General features: G+C 37.6%; 1 protein-coding gene across 7 annotated transcripts in view; it reads right to left on the reverse strand.

Moving 5' to 3' along the window:
• Positions 1 to 6: 6 nt before the first annotated feature.
• The window catches only part of KLHL28 (kelch like family member 28), a 36,948-nt gene continuing 15,136 nt past the window's right edge, over positions 7 to 21,818 (reverse strand). For 3 of the 7 annotated variants that reach the window (XM_014835687.3, XM_070504296.1, XM_070504298.1), the window contains 4 exons: positions 16,526 to 17,424; positions 7,893 to 8,336; positions 5,725 to 5,933; positions 7 to 4,571 (listed from right to left, as the gene is read on the reverse strand). In XM_014835687.3, coding sequence (XP_014691173.1) covers positions 4,408 to 4,571; positions 5,725 to 5,933; positions 7,893 to 8,336; positions 16,526 to 17,424 — 1,716 coding nt within the window. In that variant the 3' untranslated portion in view covers positions 7 to 4,407. Of the gene's footprint in view, positions 4,572 to 5,724; positions 5,934 to 7,892; positions 8,337 to 16,525; positions 17,425 to 19,759; positions 19,884 to 20,914; positions 21,189 to 21,818 lie in introns of all 7 variants that reach the window. The other 4 variants (XM_070504294.1, XM_070504295.1, XM_044765563.2 and 1 more) reach the window with 3 other exon arrangements.

Consider the following 21,818-nt stretch of genomic DNA (forward strand, 5'->3'; position numbering starts at 1 on the left):
GCAAAGTCAAGGTTTTCGAATTTATTTTAAACATTTCACATTAAATGAAATTTAACCATAGTCATTACAGAGCATTACCACAATATTACACACAAAGAATTCTTCAAATAAAAGACAAAAGAATACAACCTTCAACAAGTTAAATGCCACTTTACTATGTAAACAAAAATAAAATAAAACCCTGATGCTAAAAAGATACATATTCAGAGGTAAAATACATATACAAAAACACTTAAACGTTAACATAATCCACAACTAGATCACATTCTTTGCAAGAGTACAAATATTAGTACTCTACAAAATTTCAGAATCCTGTTAAAATCAAAACCATCTCTGGTTTATGATACAGCACAATTCATAAGGCAAAAATATAGGCATTATCATCCAGTTCTTTAATTTCACTTGTATTTTAAGGCAAACTTGGAACTTTTTGCTTAGTATTTTAAAATAAATGGGACTTACACATGATAACTTGACAAAATTAACAATAAATTATCTCTAGTTAAATATGTGTAATATAAAAGACATATGGATAACAATTCTTCTCTCCGCAGAGATGTAAACTGCATTTTTATTTGACTCCATATTCACATCAGTAAGAAAACTTGTAAACCTATAGTATTTAAAACTTACTGTATTCCTCAGTCTTTTTAAACATGTATCAACACTGAATTAATATATCGTAAAGTGAAAATCCAATATATATCCAGCCACAGAACAATCGCATCTAATTAAATCACGTCTAAATTAAAGTGCTGTCTACAAAGAAAAAAGGGTTAAGTAGAACTGGATGTTAACTTGACATTTGACATCTTATAATTTCTTAACTTTCAGACTACAGAGGTTATAGAGGTTATCACAAGTTTACTGAACTTTAAGCAGTATATTTATTGTAGAATCTGATTTTCCTGAAAATGAGCACTTAGGTGACAATACCAGAAATCCAACACCAAAACTGAAAACAAACACGGCATTATATGCACATACATTTCCTTCAATGTTAGCCAGAGCCTTGGTCATGGAGTACATAATTTTTTTAAAGTTTCTACAATTTTGTTTTTCTACTACAGAATATATTATCCAATTACAGGAAATTTGGAGTTCTATAAATATTAGGTTTTTTATCATTCTTTTTCATGTCAATAAAACCTAACTGGACACTAAAGGATACAAATGTTTATACATCAACTGGGTCTCTCACACTTCTGATGATGTTGGAGGTACAGAATTAGAGTCACACTTCACCGTCATTTGGGCATAGGTCTCTCTCACTATATTCTATTCTTTGAGTGAAAAGACAATTTTATTTCTATTTCCAGCCCCCATAGCATGCAGCACAATATCTCATACATATAGTAGGCCCTCCATACTTGTCAAGCTATGAAAATAATTTTTTAAAACCTAATGCCATTTTCCTATCGCTTGATGCCATGTCCTATAATTTAATATTCCTTCATATTTAAAACAATATCAGCAATAACATATGGAACTTATTTAAATGTCCTTTGGGCTACATTAGAAATCACTGTCTATTACTATATTCAACAAATATTAAATAGCCAAACATTTCTAGCAAATTAAGTTTTCATAACATAATTATAGAAGGCAATTATCTCCCAACTGATTTGACTAATTTCTATTTCCCACTGTTAGGTTTTTCCAAAATATTTCTGGGCAGTCTTAAATAGCTTCCTCCTCCTTGCCTGAGTATATAAAATTATTTTTAATATCTTGAGCCCTGGGAATTTACAGTAAAATATTTTGATCCTTTCTAATGTAAGAAACGTGTGGCTTTAAACTCATAACCTTTCAGCAATGTACTTGTGATGAAACTTCTCACAAACGGCACGAGAAGGCTCTACAGTAAGGTTATCCGTTGTCAGGTCACAATACCTCTGGTTGTGGAAAACACTACAGGAGGGTTTGCAAACAAAAAATAAATATTTCTAAATTTGGGGGCCTTTTCTCTTCTTTTCACAGGTTTTCATAATCTGTCCTTTGGTTGTGGCTCTTATTATTGCCCAAAATGTTTCACATTTAGTCTTCACCAAGATGAAATTTAGATTTTTCCAAACCAATGATCAATATATGCCTTTGGTCTAAATTACCCAATGATTATATATTTTATACTAATTTGATAGTAGTGATGATACACGAGTAAAACATTTTTAAAATAAAATGTATAGATCTGTTTACAATTAAAATAAATTTCTATAGTCTTTCAAATTCCTTATCTTCTGGGGAGAGGGGATTAAAAAATATTGTAATAGGACGTATTTAACAATTTGACATAAACAGAAAGAAAATTGGGCTGGGGATTTAAAATTAAGTATGTGATAAATCTATTTTAAATTGCTTTTCTTTAAATAAAGTCTAGGCCAATCACAATAGTGCACCTTGTTTGTATTCAATAGATTTTATTCAAATTAATTAAAAAGTTATTGCTATATGTCATTGTTAGTCAAACAAGCAACATAGAAAATACTCAGCCTTTCAATTTTATTAGTAGCTTCTGTTGACTTAATTAGAAGAGACTAAAAATCACTTGCAAGGTTTTATAATCTGTGCAAATATTCATAAAGCATAATACTACTTTTAAGGTTAAAGATGATTTTACACAGATTTGTAGTATATATTTAAATCTACAACTGGCAGTTGATGGAAGAACAAGGACAACTGCAAATTTCCCAGCTATAGAGAGTCTTCAAGAAATAACATATTTGCTAACAGATGAGCCCATGCTTTATAATTACAAATGGCTTCTTAACAATAGTTTAGACCATCATGGCACTTAAGAATGCAGTATGAATTTTTTCTTAGGAAACAAATATACACCAGTTTTGCAGAGCCTATGAAGAGACAGTGGGCAGGTAAAAAAAAAAAATCAAGGAAAAGAAAACAAAGTGACTACAGTACCAAAAATACAAGCACTTCCGACCATCCTAATAAGATGCAAAGGAACATGTCAAGACTATCAGGCTTTACTAAAACATGCTAAACAAAATGAGTTAACAGTTTCTTTTAAATAAGCTGTCACTTGGCTATAGCAAACAATTTTGCTTTAAAAGATCATTTCTTTAGTCAAAGTAGAATCGAATTTAGAATAATTACTCAAGTAAACATTGAGTTCCAGTTTCCAATAACGTTAAAATAATCAGTTACCTAAGAAATGTACAGAGTGATGCATAACTGCCTAGTGCTTTATATTTAATGCACGTATTTCTGTTTTTAAGGACACATAATATCTAGCGCAAAAAGAAAGAAGGTTAAAAATGTGTCTCTTTAAATCACTACTTTGGGAACCATCAAAAGCATAACACAGGCCATTTAGATTATTTTTGGCTGTTAACATTAGTATAATCACTAACATTTTTAATAAGCACAAATGAAACAAGCCAGTAAAAATGAAAAATACTATCAAAACATGTCATGCATATCTCATACTGAACATTCAAAAGAAAATTGTTATAGCCTTGTTATAGACCCTACAGTTAGCACCATTTTTATATCTGAACACTTTGAGAAAGCAAACAAAGGTCTTAAAAAACTAAAATTATTATAAGGATATAGGAAAAATCAAAACACAATAAGGGTGGTAATAAACATTTGTCAAATATTTACATCAACACTGGGAGCCTGCTGTACTACTAAAAAAAATCAAACTGAAACTGATATGCTTAACTCTTTCTATCCATGCTGAGCATAGCATAGATGGGTGACTAACCTCCGCTGGCATTAACCCACCCATATAAAAAAGGCATAAACAGTAAGTAGGTGACTTCTTCTTAAAATAGGCCCCCAAATATCACAATAGTAAAAGCATTTGTCTTGCAAGCTTATTATACTCCCTGCTCTAATGCCATTTAGCAGGAAAAATATCCGAGTGACTCACCACGGCATGTAATTCACAACCCTTAAAAGTACCAGAAAAAAAGCAGCCCTTTATTTAAAGTGTGAAGCATAGGAATTCACGTCCAACAGACAGGATCAGCACTCTGTCCAGTCATTCAGTACACTACAGCATCTTCGCATCTCTCATCCTAGTAGGTCAGGGTGCACATCAAGGAGTGGGGAGAGAGCTAAAAGGGGAAAAACAGAAAAGCAGCAAGGTTTTCTCCATATGTACACTTATGAACATAAAACTACTCTATCCCAGCATTAGGGAAAAAAGTGCACAATTCAACAGGCAAGATGTTTCCTTTTCTTTTCTTTTTTTTTGATTATTGATTCACTGTGTAATCAAGAGCAACCAGTTACTTGTCAGTTCAAAGTACCCAACAAAACTGGGAGTCTTCATGCTATTTCAAGTTAAAAGCAAAGCAATGCAGCCTTTGAGTTTCAGAAAATTGGGCATCCTTCCACGTGGCACAAGGTCCGTCACCCCACTGTTTCCACAGTCCACAGTGGTCAAAGTGCAGTTAATCCAAAGTTGCAGCGACAGTATATCATGCCAGCTGAATCCAGCCACGTGTCTGAGATAGGGTCATATTTCTGCACAGTATTCAGATAGGAAGACCCTGAGTGACCACCAACTACATAAAGGTAATTATCAATTACTGCAGCACCGACTCCTAGAAAAAGTGGGTAAAAACGGGGAAAAAATATGTTAACCACGAAGCAGACTTCCTACTAAAAATGTATGAATTTGTATCATAATGTTTTTTTAAAATACATTTCAACAACCTATTAATTATACAAGCAATATAGCAATATATGCTTAAGGAAAAAAAAATCCCTTAACATAAAATTAAGAGTTGAAGTCTCTCCTCCCTAATCCTACCTTCCCTCTTCTCCGCCATAGGAAAATACGACTAAGAACGGAGTATGTAGCTTTCCATATGCCTTCTTCTCAATTTATATTCACACATATTTTTAAAGAAACCCTCTGTTTTTATCAGGTTTTCAAATATACTGAAATATTTGAAATATATATTGAACCATGTAATTTATACTTCAAAAATTCGACTTTACATATTTTATATATATAGTTCTAAAAAGAACAAGGCTACCCAAATTTTCTACATTCTCATTGTTTTATGGCTTTCCCCCTCAACGATACCACAGAAACTAACTACAGTAAACAACTAAAATAGTTTACTCCATTTTGTCCTTTCAGTTTCCTTTGAAAGTTTATGTTTTAGGAGTTTCTTTAATCATAAATGCAAGGAATACCCCTAAAGCATTCCCATCAGTTAAACTTAAAACCTTTGCCTTAAAATAACGTAATTTGAGTTCGGGTTCAAAGAAATTTCACCTTTTCCTCAGATGTATGTTTCCTCTAGGAACCCCAAAATCCGACCCCTTCTTGATCAACTATACCCCTCGAGGAGGAGAGAACATTTGAAAGTGAACAGAGACTTACGTATATTAAAAAAGAAAACAGGACATCCAAGAATTCTGTGTGCATGTGTGATAGAACATATAAAACGACATTTGTTATATGGACAAAAGGAGCTTCTATACAATATATCCTACGACTAGCATTTCTCAAAATGTGTTCCCCAAGTTTAAGAAACGATGATATGCACACCGGCATAGTCAAATCACAGTAAAGAAATCAAATGGTTTTCTCTAATTTACTTGTCTGTTAAGTTTGCCACAAAACAGTTATTTTTTCTGGGCAGGTGATACTGTTTCTATTATATTCTAAGAAACTACTCTTCTGAGGACATTACAATAAAAAATATTGTCTTATATGTTTAGAAATCAGTAAGTTATTATTACCTGTCCTGGGTTCTTTCATCGGTCTACACACAGTCCACTGATTTTGATGAGGGTCGTATCTTTCAATGCTTGACAAATGTGAGACGCCATTGTGTCCACCCACCACAAAAATAAAGCCTAGCATGACACCCACACCAAAGTGAATCCTTTTATCTGCCATTGACGCAACCATCTCCCAGGAGTCCTTACTGGGATCATAACGCTCCACACTGCAAATGTTCACAAAAGAAAGAATTAATTCACATAGCCTTCGTGTTATGCTTCCCACTAAAGCAAAACTAAAACCCACCACAGTTTTAAAAGTTCAAACACATAGGTGGATATAAAACAAGAGTGGTTTGTCCTAAATGTCCAGATTTTGCTGATAAAACTGCAGGGATAAAAGCTTACCTTTGGCCTAGGTGCACCAGCAGCCGTAGGCTTTTCCACTGTATTGCACACGCAGCAAGGTACATTAAGGGCATAAAACCTTTAGTCAGAAAACCTGGGTGTAAGCACTAACGCTGTGTCCCTAGAGCTGAATGCACTCCAGCCCTCCCACTCTGGATCTGCGTGACCCTGGATAAGTCATCTCCTCTCACCAGCAACAACAGGGGTAACAGAACCTCAAAGGATTCATGTCAGAATAAAGTCAAGTGAGTATGCACGTGAAAAGACTGTGAAAACCCCAAACTGAACACAGACGTTTTCTAAGGACACTAAGGATCTTCTACACAGCTAAGGAAAAGGGAAGATGAAGAGATGAAAAACCTCTCTGTTTTTCGTACAGAGAAGTCACAGTGGTTTACCACAAAGCAAACACCGCAGATCTCGTAACACAAACTGGCTAATCATCACCACGTCAGAGTGACTTCAGAGAATTCAGGGATTTAAGTCAAGTCTGGATTCCAGAGAACCCTTGGCATTTCCAAGCTGCATTACAGAAATCCAAATCAAATCGGAATTCCAGAAAAAAGCTTCCCTAGAAAATCCCAGAAGGCCTTTACTATGCTTCGCTCTGAGGGGCACAAAGGCGAGCACGTTTAGCTGGTTTTGGTCCCAACCTCCCTTCCAAAAAAGCCCACAGCATCTGAGAGTCAGTGACGCCATCTGGAGTTCAGAATAGAGATTCAACTGCAGACTAGACCGGAATATAGATGAACTCTGCTTCTGAAAGGACACCAGGATGAAAAACACCAGAGCAAAAATCACTGGACCAGAGGAGCTGATACACTGCGGCAAGAACTTAAACTCAGGAGCAGTAGCACAAAATTAAAATACATAACATTTCATCTTAGAGATTTCTTCTGGCAGCTTTTCAAAGAAGAGAAATGCATGTCTGGGCCCCAGATACTTTTCCTTCGACTAAGGGAGCAACAAAAGGGGCAATACTTTTGCTTACACAGAAATAAAAATTTATAGATGAAATGCTGTTTGTTGTGTCATTAGTTTCTCAGTCAGTTAACAAACCACAATATATACTCTTTCACTAAAATGCTCACAATCGAAACACCTATCACTCTAATTACTGGTAGAGATAAAGGAAGAATCAATTTTCAACAAAGGTTCAGAATTATGATTAATTTTCCATATAAGCAGCCACTCTATACTTTTGTTTCTCTCATATATATTTCTCCTTTATTCAGATTACTACAAAATACAGAAATCTCAAACTCAGACTCCAGCACAACTCAGATACATAATGATACATGTATGATTACTGAATAAGAATCCAGAAAGAAATATTTAAATCAGGCTTTAAGTTTATGATGCATTTTAATACTGCGTAAGCATATAGGAATTATACTTTTCACTTTTTTATTCTATTAAGCAAGGCAATAACCAACCATTTACACACACACATTTATATATATATACAAATATACACACCACCCAAAATCTGACTTTTTCAGATTTCTGAATTTTAAAATCTAGTCCATTTATATTGAATGAATGAATGCAAAAATTTAAAGAGGGGGATTTAATTCTTAGGTTTGTATTAAACCCCCTCATAAAATAACTACAATTACTCTCATGGAGCGGATTAAATTTCGCAAGTGCCAATGAATATTACTCTAAAAATTAAAAAAGGGAAGTTCATTCATACACAAATTGTTTAAAACCCAGAAATCATTGTTAATGACACTTTTAAACATCTACAAGCAATACAACTTGATTAAGGCAAATACCTGTTCATGTGGGCGGGACCATACCCACCAATGGCATAAATCATTCCATCCAACACAGCTGCAGCAAAACAACTCCTGGTTGTTGTCATCGGTGCCACAGGGTGCCACTTCCTCACTTTGGGAATATACTTCTCTACAGACTGTAAATAAGACTGTCCATCATAACCGCCTAAAGCATAGAGTTCTCCTGCAAGTACTACCACTCCAAGGGTACTTCGGCTCTCATTCATCCTCTCCAGAGAAGTCCAGGTATTTGTATCAGGATTCCAGCACTCCACTGAATTTTCATGTTTTCTGATGGTGATGCCAGGACGCACATTAGTTTCAATACCACCTATAACATACACTTTTTGGTCTAAAACACATATTCCAAATTCATAGCGAGGAATGTTTAGGGGTGCTAAACCAATCCAGGAGTCATTCTGAGGAAAGTACATCTCCACACTAAAGAATAAGCAGAAAAAATTAAATCTTAAAAATAAAAATGGCCCATAAACAAATAAAAATGTTTAATCTCATTAGTAATGAGGGACATGCAAATTAAAACCACAACAAACCAGGACACACTTTCTGGATTGGCAAACATTTAAAGTCAGATGATAACAACTGGTGGGGCAAGGAACGCACACTCTGTTGGTGAGAGCATAAACTGGCACAAACTACTCAGGAAAACGATTTACATTATCTGGTAAAATTGAAGATACACACATCTTCTGACTCAGCAATTTCACTCCTGTGAATCTACGCTACTGAACACCTATTACAGTCAGTTTTGCACCAGGACACATTTACAGAAATTTTCATGGTAGTCCAACACAATCACCCACTAAAAGGAGAATGGATAAATAAGATGTGGTGCAGCCACTCTATGACTGAGCAATTCCATTCCTAGACATATACCCAAGATAAATGTGCACATAGATACATACAAGGATGTTCACAGCGGCATTATTTGTAATAGTCAAAAACTGGAAACAATCCAAATGTTCATCAACCATAAAATGGATAAATTGTGGCATATCACATAAGAGAATACTATACAGCAATGAAAATGAACAAACTACAGCTATGTGCAACAGGGATGAATCGTACCCATATAATATTGAGGGAAAGAAATCAAATTAAAAAGAACATATTCTGTATAGTTTCATTTATATTAGTTTAAAAACATTTCCAACCTCTGGATTAGAAATGAGGATGGTGGTGACCTTTGGGAGGACGGGGGGACCTCAAGGGTGGCTTCTAGGTGTTGGTCATGCTTTATTTCTTGAACTGGTCTGTAACATTCACTTCGTGATACTCCACTGAGCTGTACACTTGGGATCTGTGCACTTTTCTGCATGTATGTAACGCTTCGGTTAATTTTTATAATTAACGTGCTCATTGTAGAAAGAATATATTGTATTATGTCCATATACTATAATACTTCACACCAGTGAAACTAAATGAACTATTTCTTCATGCAATCTCACAGATGAATTTCATAAACTTACTGTGCAGTGGGAAAACACATCTCTGAAGAATATATATTGTATTGCTACATTTATATAACAATGTGTAAAACCTAAGGATCTCTTGGAGCACAAAGAATATTCTGCAAAATTACAGCAAAAAACATAAACAATTCAGAATAGAGGTTACTTCTCGGGGGAAGGCAACGGCATCAAGGGCGGGCACTGCAGAGATATTACTGATAGTCTATTTCTTGAGCTGCTTTGAGGGGCACTTGGCTGTTCATTCTTTACACCTGCATCCATATTATATATGGTCTCTTGCAGGTATACATATTTCATTACAAAAAAAAGTTGGGAAAAAGTAGTCAAACGTCCCTCAACTCAATAACGCAACAGCATAAATACATATATTCTCTACCAGTATGACCAAAGTACACTCATTCATTCAACAGGGACTGAATGCCCATGTACAATCAGTTTTGTTACATTGCTTGTTTTAAAAACATGAACTTGTTCCACAAAGAATGATACATCAGGGAACTATGCGACCTCAACGAGAGCAGTTTCAGTGAGGTGGTGGGGACAAATCTGACTGAAGCGGTTCAAGAGAGATGGGAGATGAGGAAGTGAAAACAGTGGGTACAGATCACTTTTCCAAGGATTTTACTAAAAAGAATGAAAGAGATACGAGGAGGCAGCTATAAGAGCAGAGAACGACCATGGAGTCCAGGGAAGATTCATTTAATCTGGGCGCTGACACCAAGACTTGTTTGTCTGCTGATGGCAGTGACGCAGTACAGTGGGAGACAGCGATGATGGACACAGGAGAGGGAGGGAAACTGCAGAGCAAAGGTCTCGTGTAGACTAGAGAGAACGGGAGCCAGGCAATAAGAGAACGGTGGGGTTGGTTTAGACAGGAATAACTTGGTAGATTTGGTGCTGGGAAGACGGGGTAGTTCTTTTCTGATTGCTTCTGTCTCAGCAGAGTAAGAGACGAGGTCATCAGTTGAGAGTTGGAAGGTGAGAAGGAGCTTTGGACGTTTTTACAGAGAGCACAGAAGGTGTGAAGCAGTCCTCCAAGGAGGTGAGAGGGTACACTGATGAGGGAAAGGTAAGGGGTTACTGGGAGTGCCGAGGGCCCCAAGTGAGACCAACTAAGATGGGTATGTGTTCCTCTAGCCACATTCCACTGTTCAGGGGCAGCCCTGCCGAAAGAGAACTCAATTTAACTAGATGAGCATGAGGGGAGGAAAGAAGGGCAAGGGGTCCGTGGGTGTATTCAAAGGAATGACGACAGTGATGTTCCTGGAACCCAAGCCGGGTAAGGAGCGAGGGTGAGGACATGTGGCGGTTGGTGAGCATTAAGTTTTACTAACTGACCGCAGGGTCAAAGGATTAAAAGTCTTGAAGGGAACAAAGAATGGTTGCAGTGGGTGTACTAAAATCAATAAGCTGACGAGAAAGGAGGTGGTGGTCAGAGAGTGAAACATCAGAAACTAAGACTCTGAAAGTGCTGAAGTCATTGGTAATAACAACGATGAGGGTATGATCATGAGAAGAGGTGCCTAAGGTCAGGCAGAAAAGACTGTCAGAAGTGAGATCAAGAAGAGAGGTGAAGAGGCTGGTTAACTGTGGACTGTACCATGTGGATGCTGAAATCAATGATCACGTCCGTAGAAAGAGGAGAAAGACAATAAGCCAGCTACAAAACCTTCAACAAATGAAGCTACTAAAGGGACAGCAGATGGTGGCAACAAGGAAGGGTGTCAAGTGACATAGCCTGATGGTAAATGCTTGAAATGAGTTGAGGTTTTTGAGGTAAGGGAGATGAAAAACTTCTTTAAGTGGCTAAAAGGGGCAAAGAAAACACTTACCCCAACCTTTAGGATCTGTGATACATGAGGTATGGGGAAAAAACAAAACAGTTGTGAAGGCTTGAGCAAAAACAGTATCCTTAAGCATCAGCCATATTTCATTAGAAAAAAAAGTTGAGGATAAAGGGGAGTTTTCTTACGAGAGAATGAGTTCTAAAGGACATGGCAGACAGATGTGAGTGTCAAAAAAAACGCTGGGCAATTAGGTTAAACTAGACAATACATAGGGCCATACAATATTGGTATAATAAGAAATATATTTGGTTTCTGTCCTAGGTTTCTAGCACAGGGCTCCTAAACTCCTTGGAATTTCCTGAGTGATAGAAATGTCTTTTGTTATTCATGTGAGCCCCTTTCAACCACACCTGAATTTATGCTAATGAGGTGACTACTGGAGGGTCCTTAGATAGCTTCAGGATGGGGGCTGGTAGCCAGAGGTACCAACCATGTAATTAGTAGGCTGGAAGCCGCGCTCAATCATCAATGACCAATGATTTCATCAATCATGCCTATGTAATAAAATCTCCATAAAAACCCCTAATCAACAGGGTTCAGAGAGCTTCCAGGCTGGTAAACACACTAAGATGCTGGGAGGATGGCATCCCCTAAGAGGGCATGCTCTGCCCCTCCCTACGCCATACTTTGCTGGATGCATCTCTTCCACTGGGTTGTTCCTGAGTTGTATCCTTTGTAATAAACTGGTTGTGGTAAGGAAAGCACTGTCCTGAGTTCTATGAGCCGTTCTAGCAAATTACCGAACCTGAAGGGGTGTTGTGGGAACCCTGAAATTGTAGTCCCCAAGGCAGAAATGTGGGTAGCCTGGGCACCCCATTTGTGGCTAGCATATGAAGTGGGAACAGTCTTGTGGGATTGAGCAGTTAATCTGTGGGGTCTGGGCTAACCTCGATACTAAGTGTAGGAGTGAATTGAATGACTGGACATCTAGCTAGGAGAACTGGAGAATTGGTCGGGGTGAGAAAAAACCTCAACGATAATAAGAGTTCTGTTATAAGAATGCATTTTCCAGAGTGATGGATTTCTGCAGATGATTCAAGTAAAGAGACATACAAGATATAAAGGCGTTAGTCCTTACGGTCTTCGAGGACAAATGGATAATCAGTTGTAATGAGAGCTTCTGCCTTGGCATTAGATCTGTAGTCTACAGCACTGACGTGAGTGGTGTGGCTAAAGTTCATTTAACATTTAATGTATCTGCACAATTATTCAAAATCGCTTTCAGTGTACTGCCATCCTGATGACTTCCTGTGTGTGAGCAGAAACAATAGTGTTCTCAGAGCTTCCCAAGTTTCCTTAATAGTTTCCACCTTCCCAATCCCTACCTCCCTCTCTAGCAGACGTCCTCTCCTACCTAGAGGAAAAAACTGAGGTTCTTGGACAGGATCTAATTAAACCCCTGCCTCAGTGCCCACCTCCAGCAAACCTGCCCTCACACTGTGGTCTTGGGGCATGAAGAACCCCTTTTCCTCTTATTCAAAACCTTCCAGTCTTGCTCTTTTGATACCATTCCCTTTCGATTTCCTCTAACATCCTGCTCTATCAATTCCTCTATCCTGTATCTTCACTCTACTCCCCTTTACTGGCATCTGATAATAAACATACTCACGTCTCTCTCTTTAAGAACAAAATAAAAACAAACAAGAACTTCCCCTGACTCTATCAGTTTCTGCCTTACCTCTCTCCTTCTCATCTCAGTCAAGATTCTTAAAAGAATAGTATACACAGTCTGTTTCCTCAGTTTTCTCACACTTCTCAATCCACTGTAATCCATCTACAGTATTCCTATACCTCTGCTGAAATTACTCCACCAAAAGTCATTAATGAGCTTCATATTGCCAAGTCTAACGGCCACCTTTCCATCCTTATCTATATGGACTTTTCCATTGCATTTTACATTGTTAATCACACTCCTTCCTTCTTGACACATTTAAATTCCTTGACTTTCAGGACACTATTCTCTCTGGATTCTCCTACCTCTAAGATTGTTCCTGCTGCCCCCATCTTGAATATTAATGTTCCCCAGAGGTTCATTTATGAATCAACCCTTTTTTTCGCTTTCTATATGTTCTCACTGAGCAGAATGGAGGGAACATTTTAAATGAGTCAAGAAGTCCAGAAGACTTCACGGTTTAAATTTCTATCTCTAAATTATACCATACTGATAACTTCCAAATTTCCAGCCCTGATCTCTTCTTTGAGCTTTGCAATCATATCCAGCTAGCAGTAGGACATCTTTCTCTTGGATATTTAATAGGCACTTCAAACTCAGTATGTCCAAAACTAAACACATTATTTTCCCCCTAAAATGGCTCCTCCTCCTCTATTTTTCTCTCTAGGTATGTAACCATTCATCCAATATCTGACCAGGAAATATCACTGATTTTCCTTCTCATCATCCCCCCACATCCATTCAACCAAATCCTGTCAATTTGCTCTCTTAAAACACTTCTTAAATAAATGACCCATTCTCTATCTTTACTAATTCTACCCTAATTCAGGACCTCACAATTTCTTGCCTGTACCTTTACAATAACCTCTTTTCTAATCACTCTGTTACTCAGGACCTTCAGATTCTAAGACTAATGCGTTGCCAACTGCACCAACAAGGCAGCTTCTAATCACTCGGATACTAATCCTGGCCCCCTCCATCTTTCTCCATAATGCAGCCAAGAATGATCAAAGATACAAATGTGATCATTTCACTACTCTCCTTAAGATAGTTTTTCAACCAACATAATAAAAATCCTCTCTTCATCACTGCACACAGTACCTTCTTTGACTTGGCCCATATAGACCATTGCTTGCCTCTTGATGGTTAGAACTTCACACTGTGGAAAACCAAACAGCTTTTGTGCATACCCTATACTCTATACCATGTCATGCCACCGTGTCTTTGAGCGCTTCCTGTGACCTACCCACCATTTTTCGCTTGGCTCTTGCTTAGCCTTCAATACTCAGCTTGGAGATTAACTTCTCCACAATATCTTCCCTAAATCCCCAAAATGAGATAAATGCCTCTCCTTAGTACTTCCATAGAATTATCTTTATCCCTGCATTAACACTATGTATTATAATTATCTACTTGAACATGTCTCCTTTACCAAATTATGAACTTCCTGAAGATCCATTACCTAGCATAGAGTGTCTGATACACAAGTGTTTCATATTTTTTGTAGAATTAAACTGAATAATTACTCAGATTGATTCCAATTTTTCCATAGTTACAAATAATACTGCAATAAGTGACTCTGTGGAAATGACATATTTTTCTTACGATAGATTCTAAGATGAAAGATTACTGAGTCTAAAGATGTGAACAGTTCTTATGACTCTTCAATAGTTTATATTTGTTATTTTTAATATTTGAGACAAACAGGCAATTGCTCAAGAATTTTTACAACGTAATTTCATGTTTGGAATTTTTTTTCTATGACACTTGACCAACATGATTTAATTCAGTCCAATAATCAATGCCTTTAAGAATAAGAGTGGGGGGCCGGCCTGGTGGCACAGTGGTTAAGTGCGCACATTCCACTTCTCGGCAGCCGAGGGTTCACCAGTTCAGATCTGGGGTGCGGACATGGCATCACTTGGCCAGTCTTCCTCAGCAAAAAAGAGGAGGATTGGCAGCAGTTAGCTCAGGGCTAATCTTCCCACACCCTCCCAAAAAAAGAATAAGAGTAGGGCCTGCCTCATGGCCGAGTGGTTAAGTTCGCGTGCTCCGCTTTGGTGGCCCAGGGTTTTACTGGTTCAGATCCTGGGTGCAGACATGGCACTGCTCATCAGGCCACGCTGAAGCGGCGTCCCACATGCCACAACCAGAAGGACCCACAACTAAAATATACAACTATGTACTGGGGGAATTTGGGGAGAAAAAGCAGAGGAAAAAAAAAAGATTGGCAATAGTTGCTAGCTCAGGTGCCAATCTTAAAAAAAAAAGAAAAAGAGTAAGTGTAAACAATCAATTCATGCAGTCACCATAACTAATGTTCTACCTGTAGCCCAATCTTAACAATACTAGTTTTAGACTACAATTAAGATGTACACTGAGACTTTTTAAAAGATACAGAATATATCAGTTGACACTGATAAAATATCAATAGTTTCCTACCACTGGAAGGGAGAAAAGCAATCTACCAAATTTGTGGAAATGGCCAGAAAGAAATTCACAGTATTAAAGAAATATATCAAACACAAAAGCTTTCAGGAAAAGGAAAAGCAAAGGTAACATCCAGCTATATTTTCAGCGTATAAAGGTACTTGTATAATGCTCTAAATCAAGGATTAGCAAACTACGGCTATGGGCCAAATTCAGCCCCACTAGCTCCTTTTATAAATAAAGTTTTATTGGAACCCAACCATGTTCATTCGTTTATGTGCTGTCTATGGCTGCTCTTGCACTACAATGGCAGAGTTGAGTAGTTATGACAGAGACCATATGGCCACAAAGTCTAAAATTTTTACTATTTGGCTCTTTACAGAAAAAGTCTGACAACTCCTACTCTAAGTTATTAGAAAAGAAAGCATTTTTTTACTACTGTCATTAAAATATATTTACACCAGGCCTGCCCCAGTGGCCGAGTGGTTAAGTGCAGCGTGTTCCGCTTTCGCAGCCCAGGTTCAGTTCCCAAATGCAGACGTACATCGCTCTCTGTCAGTGGCCATGCTGTGGTGGCAGCTCACATACAAAAAGAAGAAGACTGGTAATGGATGTTAGCTCAGGGCAAATCTTCCTCAGCAAAATAAATAAATAAATAAGTAAAATAAAAAATATCTACATTGAAGAAAATAAATTGCACATAAAGTCCATGACTGTATCAACATCTTATTTTTCCTTACTTCTTTGGTGTTTCTTCTAATTAACTGTATTTATTCAAATGCATTCTTGTCCCCAGTGTGCCCTAATCACAGATTCTTAGCTCTCTTCTTTAGCATCTTCTGATATAGCTAGAAACAATAAATTCCCTCTGACCTGGCCTGACCCAAATAAAGATGTAAATGGCTTCACAAAAGAAAAAAAAGACATAAAATGGAGAAGTTAGTGAGTAACCAGGATGGATAAGGTTTGTGCACGGGAGGAAGGAGGCATGTTAATAATTGACAGCATTGTAGAGAACGGATGACAATGCGATTAAAACAACCAGATAGTATTTTACGAAGAAGAGAAAAAACAAAAAGCAAATAAAGTAAACAGGAAAACCAACTATTTAGAAAACATAGAAAATTAGCACATTTAAAAAGTATAAAATCTATTAGCATCAATCATTTAAGAAAGCTTTCTATTTACCTATCCAAACAGGCAAACAGTCCAGATTTTCCTCCTACGGCACAAAGTACTTTGGGAGCACAGCGAGGTCGTGTCATCAAGACAGTCTGATGAGAGAGCCTGTGTTCAGGCATAAAGTGGTACTTCAGGGCTTCATTCAAAAGATGTTTACAAGTGCGATCATCACGAATAAGATGATTTGCTTCATACAGTCTAGTGAGAAACTTAACGCTCAGCAATGGTAACCGCACACTGTTAAGCAGCTGTGCTAAGTACTTCTGGCGTTCTTGTACATCATACTTGATCCAAGACTCAAGTGCATAAAAAACAGTCTCTTCAGTAGCTACATTTAAACAGTCATTGGAAACAATTTCATCCAAATCAGCATGTGTAAGCTCAAAAAACTCTTCAGTCTGGCAAACAGCTTCAAAATTTTGGCATATGTACTTAGTGGCTGCCAGATAAAGGTCATGACAGCCATATGTCTCTGCAAAACGAGAAATTCCAATACAATTGCCAGGGTCAAGTTGGCTTTCAAGAAATGCACAACACTCTTTCAGGACAAGTTTTATCTGGAGTAGGTTTGCTGCTGGAAGGAGAGATTCAACTGTGTCCTGTGAAATAAAAACAGTCCCTGTATAGGCATATTCCACGATGGCCTGGAGAGCAGTTTCATCGATGCACTGAAACTCAACCTCACTGTTCTCTTTCTCAGAAAGGTTTCCGGTGAACATAGCTTTGAAATACGGGCTGATGCTGGCAAGTACCACTTTGTGAGCATGGATTTTAACATCACCTACTCGAAGAATGATGTCACAGAGTTCGTGGTGCTGACGAAGGAGATTCAAGCCCTGCAGAAGCTGTTCGGAGTGTAAGTGGGTTAAGTTAGCAAGCATGTAGGTCGGGGATGTGTGGTCCATCTACAGAAAAACAAAAAGCACGAGCAGTTATTTAAAAATAATCTTGCCAATATGATTCCTATTTCAAATAATACAAAATAAATGAGATTTGTTGTTTATCTGCCTGTTTGTTGGTTTTTACATACTAAATACTAGAGAAAGGCTTTTAGAATTAAGAAGGGATGTTAACAATCATATAATTCAACTCCTTTATTATAGATGTTAGGAAACAGAGCCCCAAAGGTTATGTAATATGCCCCAAACCACAAAGGACTCTTGACAATGGACTTTCGGATCAGATTTCTACGAACTCTTCTGGTTCCCTTCATTGAATTCAAGTTTGAGGGGCCAGCCCTGTGGCTGAGTGGTTAAGTTCACACACTCCGCTTTGGCAGCCCAAGGTTTTGCCTGGGCACAGACCTAGCACCACTCATCAAGCCATGCTGAGGCGGCATCACACACAGTAGAGCCAGAAGGACCTACAGGTAGAATATACAACTAGGTACTGGGGGGCTTTGGAGAGAAGAAGGAAAAAACAAAAGAAGATTGGCAACAGATGTTATCTCAGGTGCTAATCTTTAAAACAAGAATTCAAGTCTGAGCTATCACTTAAACAAAATGCAAATATAAAAAAAAATACTTGCTCAAAGGAAAATTAGTTTTGAAACAATGCTAGTAGCTATTTGGCTATTTTCTCAATATCAATGCCTGCCAATCTAATCAATAGATGCTTCAACTGGAAAGAAATTCCACGTTAACTCACATACTTTACCCAAAGATTCACTAATTACTTTGATAAAGGGTGCTGAACTTAACAAGGGTACCATTACTGTCAACCAATTCAATGACAAGAAAAAGTTAATGTGAACCCAATCTGATGTTCTACAGTGAGGGCAACGAGGCTCACTCACCGATCTAGACCATATCTACTCAACTCTTGATCCTAACTTCAGATCATATCCTCTCAATCTACTTGCCACTTTGTGCTTCTGGAAGATGAAAAAGAATAAAAATAGGAGAAAAAAAGAGATGAAAAAGAAAAAAAGAAGAAAAAGTGAGGGGGCAATAAGGACTGTGGTAGGCTGAATAATGGCTCCCCAAAAAGATATTAAGATCCTAACCCCTGAAACCTCCGAATGTTACCCGATATGGCAAAAAAAAAAAAAAAAAAAAAAAAAAGACTTTGCAGATAGGATGAAGGATTTTAAGATGGGGAGATTATCCTGGATTATCCAGGTGAGCCCTAAACACAATCACATGTACCTTATAAGGAGAAGGCAGAAGGAGATTTGACACAGACAGACGAGGAGAAGGTAATGCGACCACAGAGGCAGAGACTGGAGGGATGCAGCCAGTTAAGCCGGAAGCGGCAAGAACAGAATCTCCCCGAGAGCCTGCAGAGGGAGCACGGCCCTGCCAACAGCTTAATTTCAGCCCAGTGATACTAACTTCAGACTCTTGGCCTCCAGAGCTGTGAGAGAATAAATTTCTGTTGTTTCAAGCTACTGAGTTTGTGGTAATTTGTTACAGCAGCCATAATAAATTAATATACGGATACTTCCGAATGGATCATAGCAGCTACTTAGAACAGACGAAAGGAACATAAAATATCTACACAGCATGAACTGTTTCCTTCCTGTCTCATTCACACCTCAAATACAAGATATGGGGATAACAAAAAAGTAGAGAATTTGGTTCCTATTTTTAAAGTAGTATTAAATAAATTCAAACATTCCAAACACTATTAAATAATGTAAGTACTGGAAGGACTGGAAGAGAATTGCATTTCATTCCTGTGCATTTTTAAGTGAACATACCCAAATATTGAAACTTTTATCTTTGTCAAGAATTTCATAATTTCACACTCATTTCAAGTGAACTTTAAACCAGTTAACAAATTATGTTGACATGACCACCTTACATCTGATACCACCAATCTCCACCTTTGATCTCCAAATATCCTACACACATCTATCATAATAATTCTCAATCATGGTATGAGCAAGCCTCAAGAAACTTCTGGGTCTTTCAGTAAGTATTTTATTCTAGACCAGAATATTGGTAAGAAGACAGCAACCAGAAGGCAGAGGTTTAGATCTGGATCTGTTATTTTACTTACTATAGTGTTGACCTTTTTAACCTATTTAACTTCTTTTAGCCTCAGTTTAATGTGAAAAGTTAATCTCCAGACTGAAAAGCGAAAAATGAACAAAAGAAAAGCAAAGTAGATATAGAGAATAAGTGATGGGATTAAGAAAGCAGTCCTAGCGACTTGACATCTAGTTAACTTTACCTTCTCTCATCTTCATTTTCCTTATTTATAAAACGAGATCATAACAATACATGAACTACATACCTCACAAAGTTTTTGAGGATGAAATCAGGTAACGCACGTGAAAAGACGACAAACTGTGAGTTACAAGCTTAGGGGACTATGGTGAGGCAACAGAGGAGCAGCAGCATCAGCGGAGAACAGGCATCTTGGAAACATAAGATAATGAGTTTCAGTCCTAACTGGGCTACATACTGCCATACGGAATTGGTACAGTGACTAATCTAAGTATTAATTTTTTCATTCATAAAATAAGAGCATCTCCCATCTATCCCAGAAGGTTACATGAAAATGTTTTTGTAAAGTGTAAAGTTTATGAATACAGCACTTAAGTCTCATTTTATTAAACTGCCTCTTCCATGATCCCCACTGTCACTAATTCCCATTCTTCCCACAATGACCTTTCACTCCAATAAAGCTCATGCAGTTACTATAGCTCTATACAAATATCTTCTCACCATATGCCAGATTTTGTCTAGAACCTTTCTCCTCTCTCATCTCCTTTTCATCCAAATTCTCAAAAGCCTGGGTCAAAATTAACTTCACCTGGAAGTCTATGAACATTTAAGTACTCAATTCCTCTACATGCAATTAATTTAATTATATGTGCTGTTTTATGAAACATACCCCTCTTAACTCTCATTTATCTAATTTAACAAGGAGAATGTTATTCAGACCAAAAAGTGAAGAATAAACAGGAAAGGTGAACGGATACAGAAAATAAGAGAAGGGATTGAAAAAGGAGATCTAACTAATGCAATAAGACAAGAAAGAGAAATAAAAGGTATACTGACTGGACAGGAAGAAATAAAACTGTCTTTGTCGGCAGATGACATGACTGTCTATGTAGAAAACGTGAAACAACAAAAAAACTCCTGGAACTAATAAGCAATTACAGTAAGGTTGCAAGATACAGGTTAATATGCAAAAGTCAATTACTTTCCTCTATACTAGCAATGAACATGTGGAATTTGAAATTACAAACACACTACCATTTACATTAACACCTAAAAAGTGAAATACTTAGATATAAACCTAACAAAATATGTATAAGATCTAGATGAGGAAAACTATGAAATTCTAATGAAAGAAATCAAAAAACTAACTTAATAAATGGAGAGATAGTCCATATTCATGGATAGGAAGACTCAGTATTATCAAGATGTTAGTTCCTCCCACCTTGAACTACAGATTCAACACAATCCCAATCAAAATTCCAGCAAGTTGGGGCCGGCCTGGTGGCGCAGCAGTTAAGTGTGTACGTTCCACTTCTGGCGGCCCAGGGTTCGCTGCTTCAGATCCCAGGTGCGGACATGGCACTGCTTGGCACGCCATGCTGTGGTAGGCATCCAACATATAAGGTAAAGGAAGATGGGCATGGATGTTAGCTCAGGGCCAGCCTTCCTCAGCAAAAAGAGGAGGCTTGGCAGAAGTTAGCTCAGGGCTAATCTTCCTAAAAAAAAAAAAAAATTGCAGCAAGTTATGTTGTAGATATCACAAACTGACTCTAAACTGTATATGGAGAGGCAAAAGACCCAGAATAGCCAACCCAATATTGAAAAAGAAGAACAAAGTTGAAGAACTGACACTACCCAACTTAAGGAATTATTATAAAGCTATAGTAATCAAGACAGTGTGGCACTGGTGAAAGAACAAACAGATCAAAGGATCAAAATACAGTCATGCATCACTTAACAACAGGTATATGTTCTGGGAAATACGTCAATAATTGATTTAACCATTGTGTGAACATCACAGAGTGTACTTACACAAACCTAGATGGTATAGCCTACTACACACCTAGGCTATCTGGTACTAATCTTATGGGACCACCATGACATATGCAGTCTGTCATTGACCAAATTGTCATTTTGTGGCGTGTGACTTCAGAGAGCCTAGAAATACCTACATAAATATCGTCAACTGATCTTTAATAAAACAGCAAAGGCAATACAATGGAGAAAAGACAGTCTTTTCAACAAACAGTGCTGGAATAACTGGATATCCACGGTAAAAAAATGAATCTAGACACAGACCTTACATCCTTCATAAAAATTAACTCAAAATGGGTCACAGATCTAAA

Source organism: Equus asinus, chromosome 2 (genome assembly GCF_041296235.1).
Source record: "Equus asinus isolate D_3611 breed Donkey chromosome 2, EquAss-T2T_v2, whole genome shotgun sequence".
In the NCBI taxonomy this organism is placed as follows: Eukaryota; Metazoa; Chordata; class Mammalia; order Perissodactyla; family Equidae; genus Equus; species Equus asinus.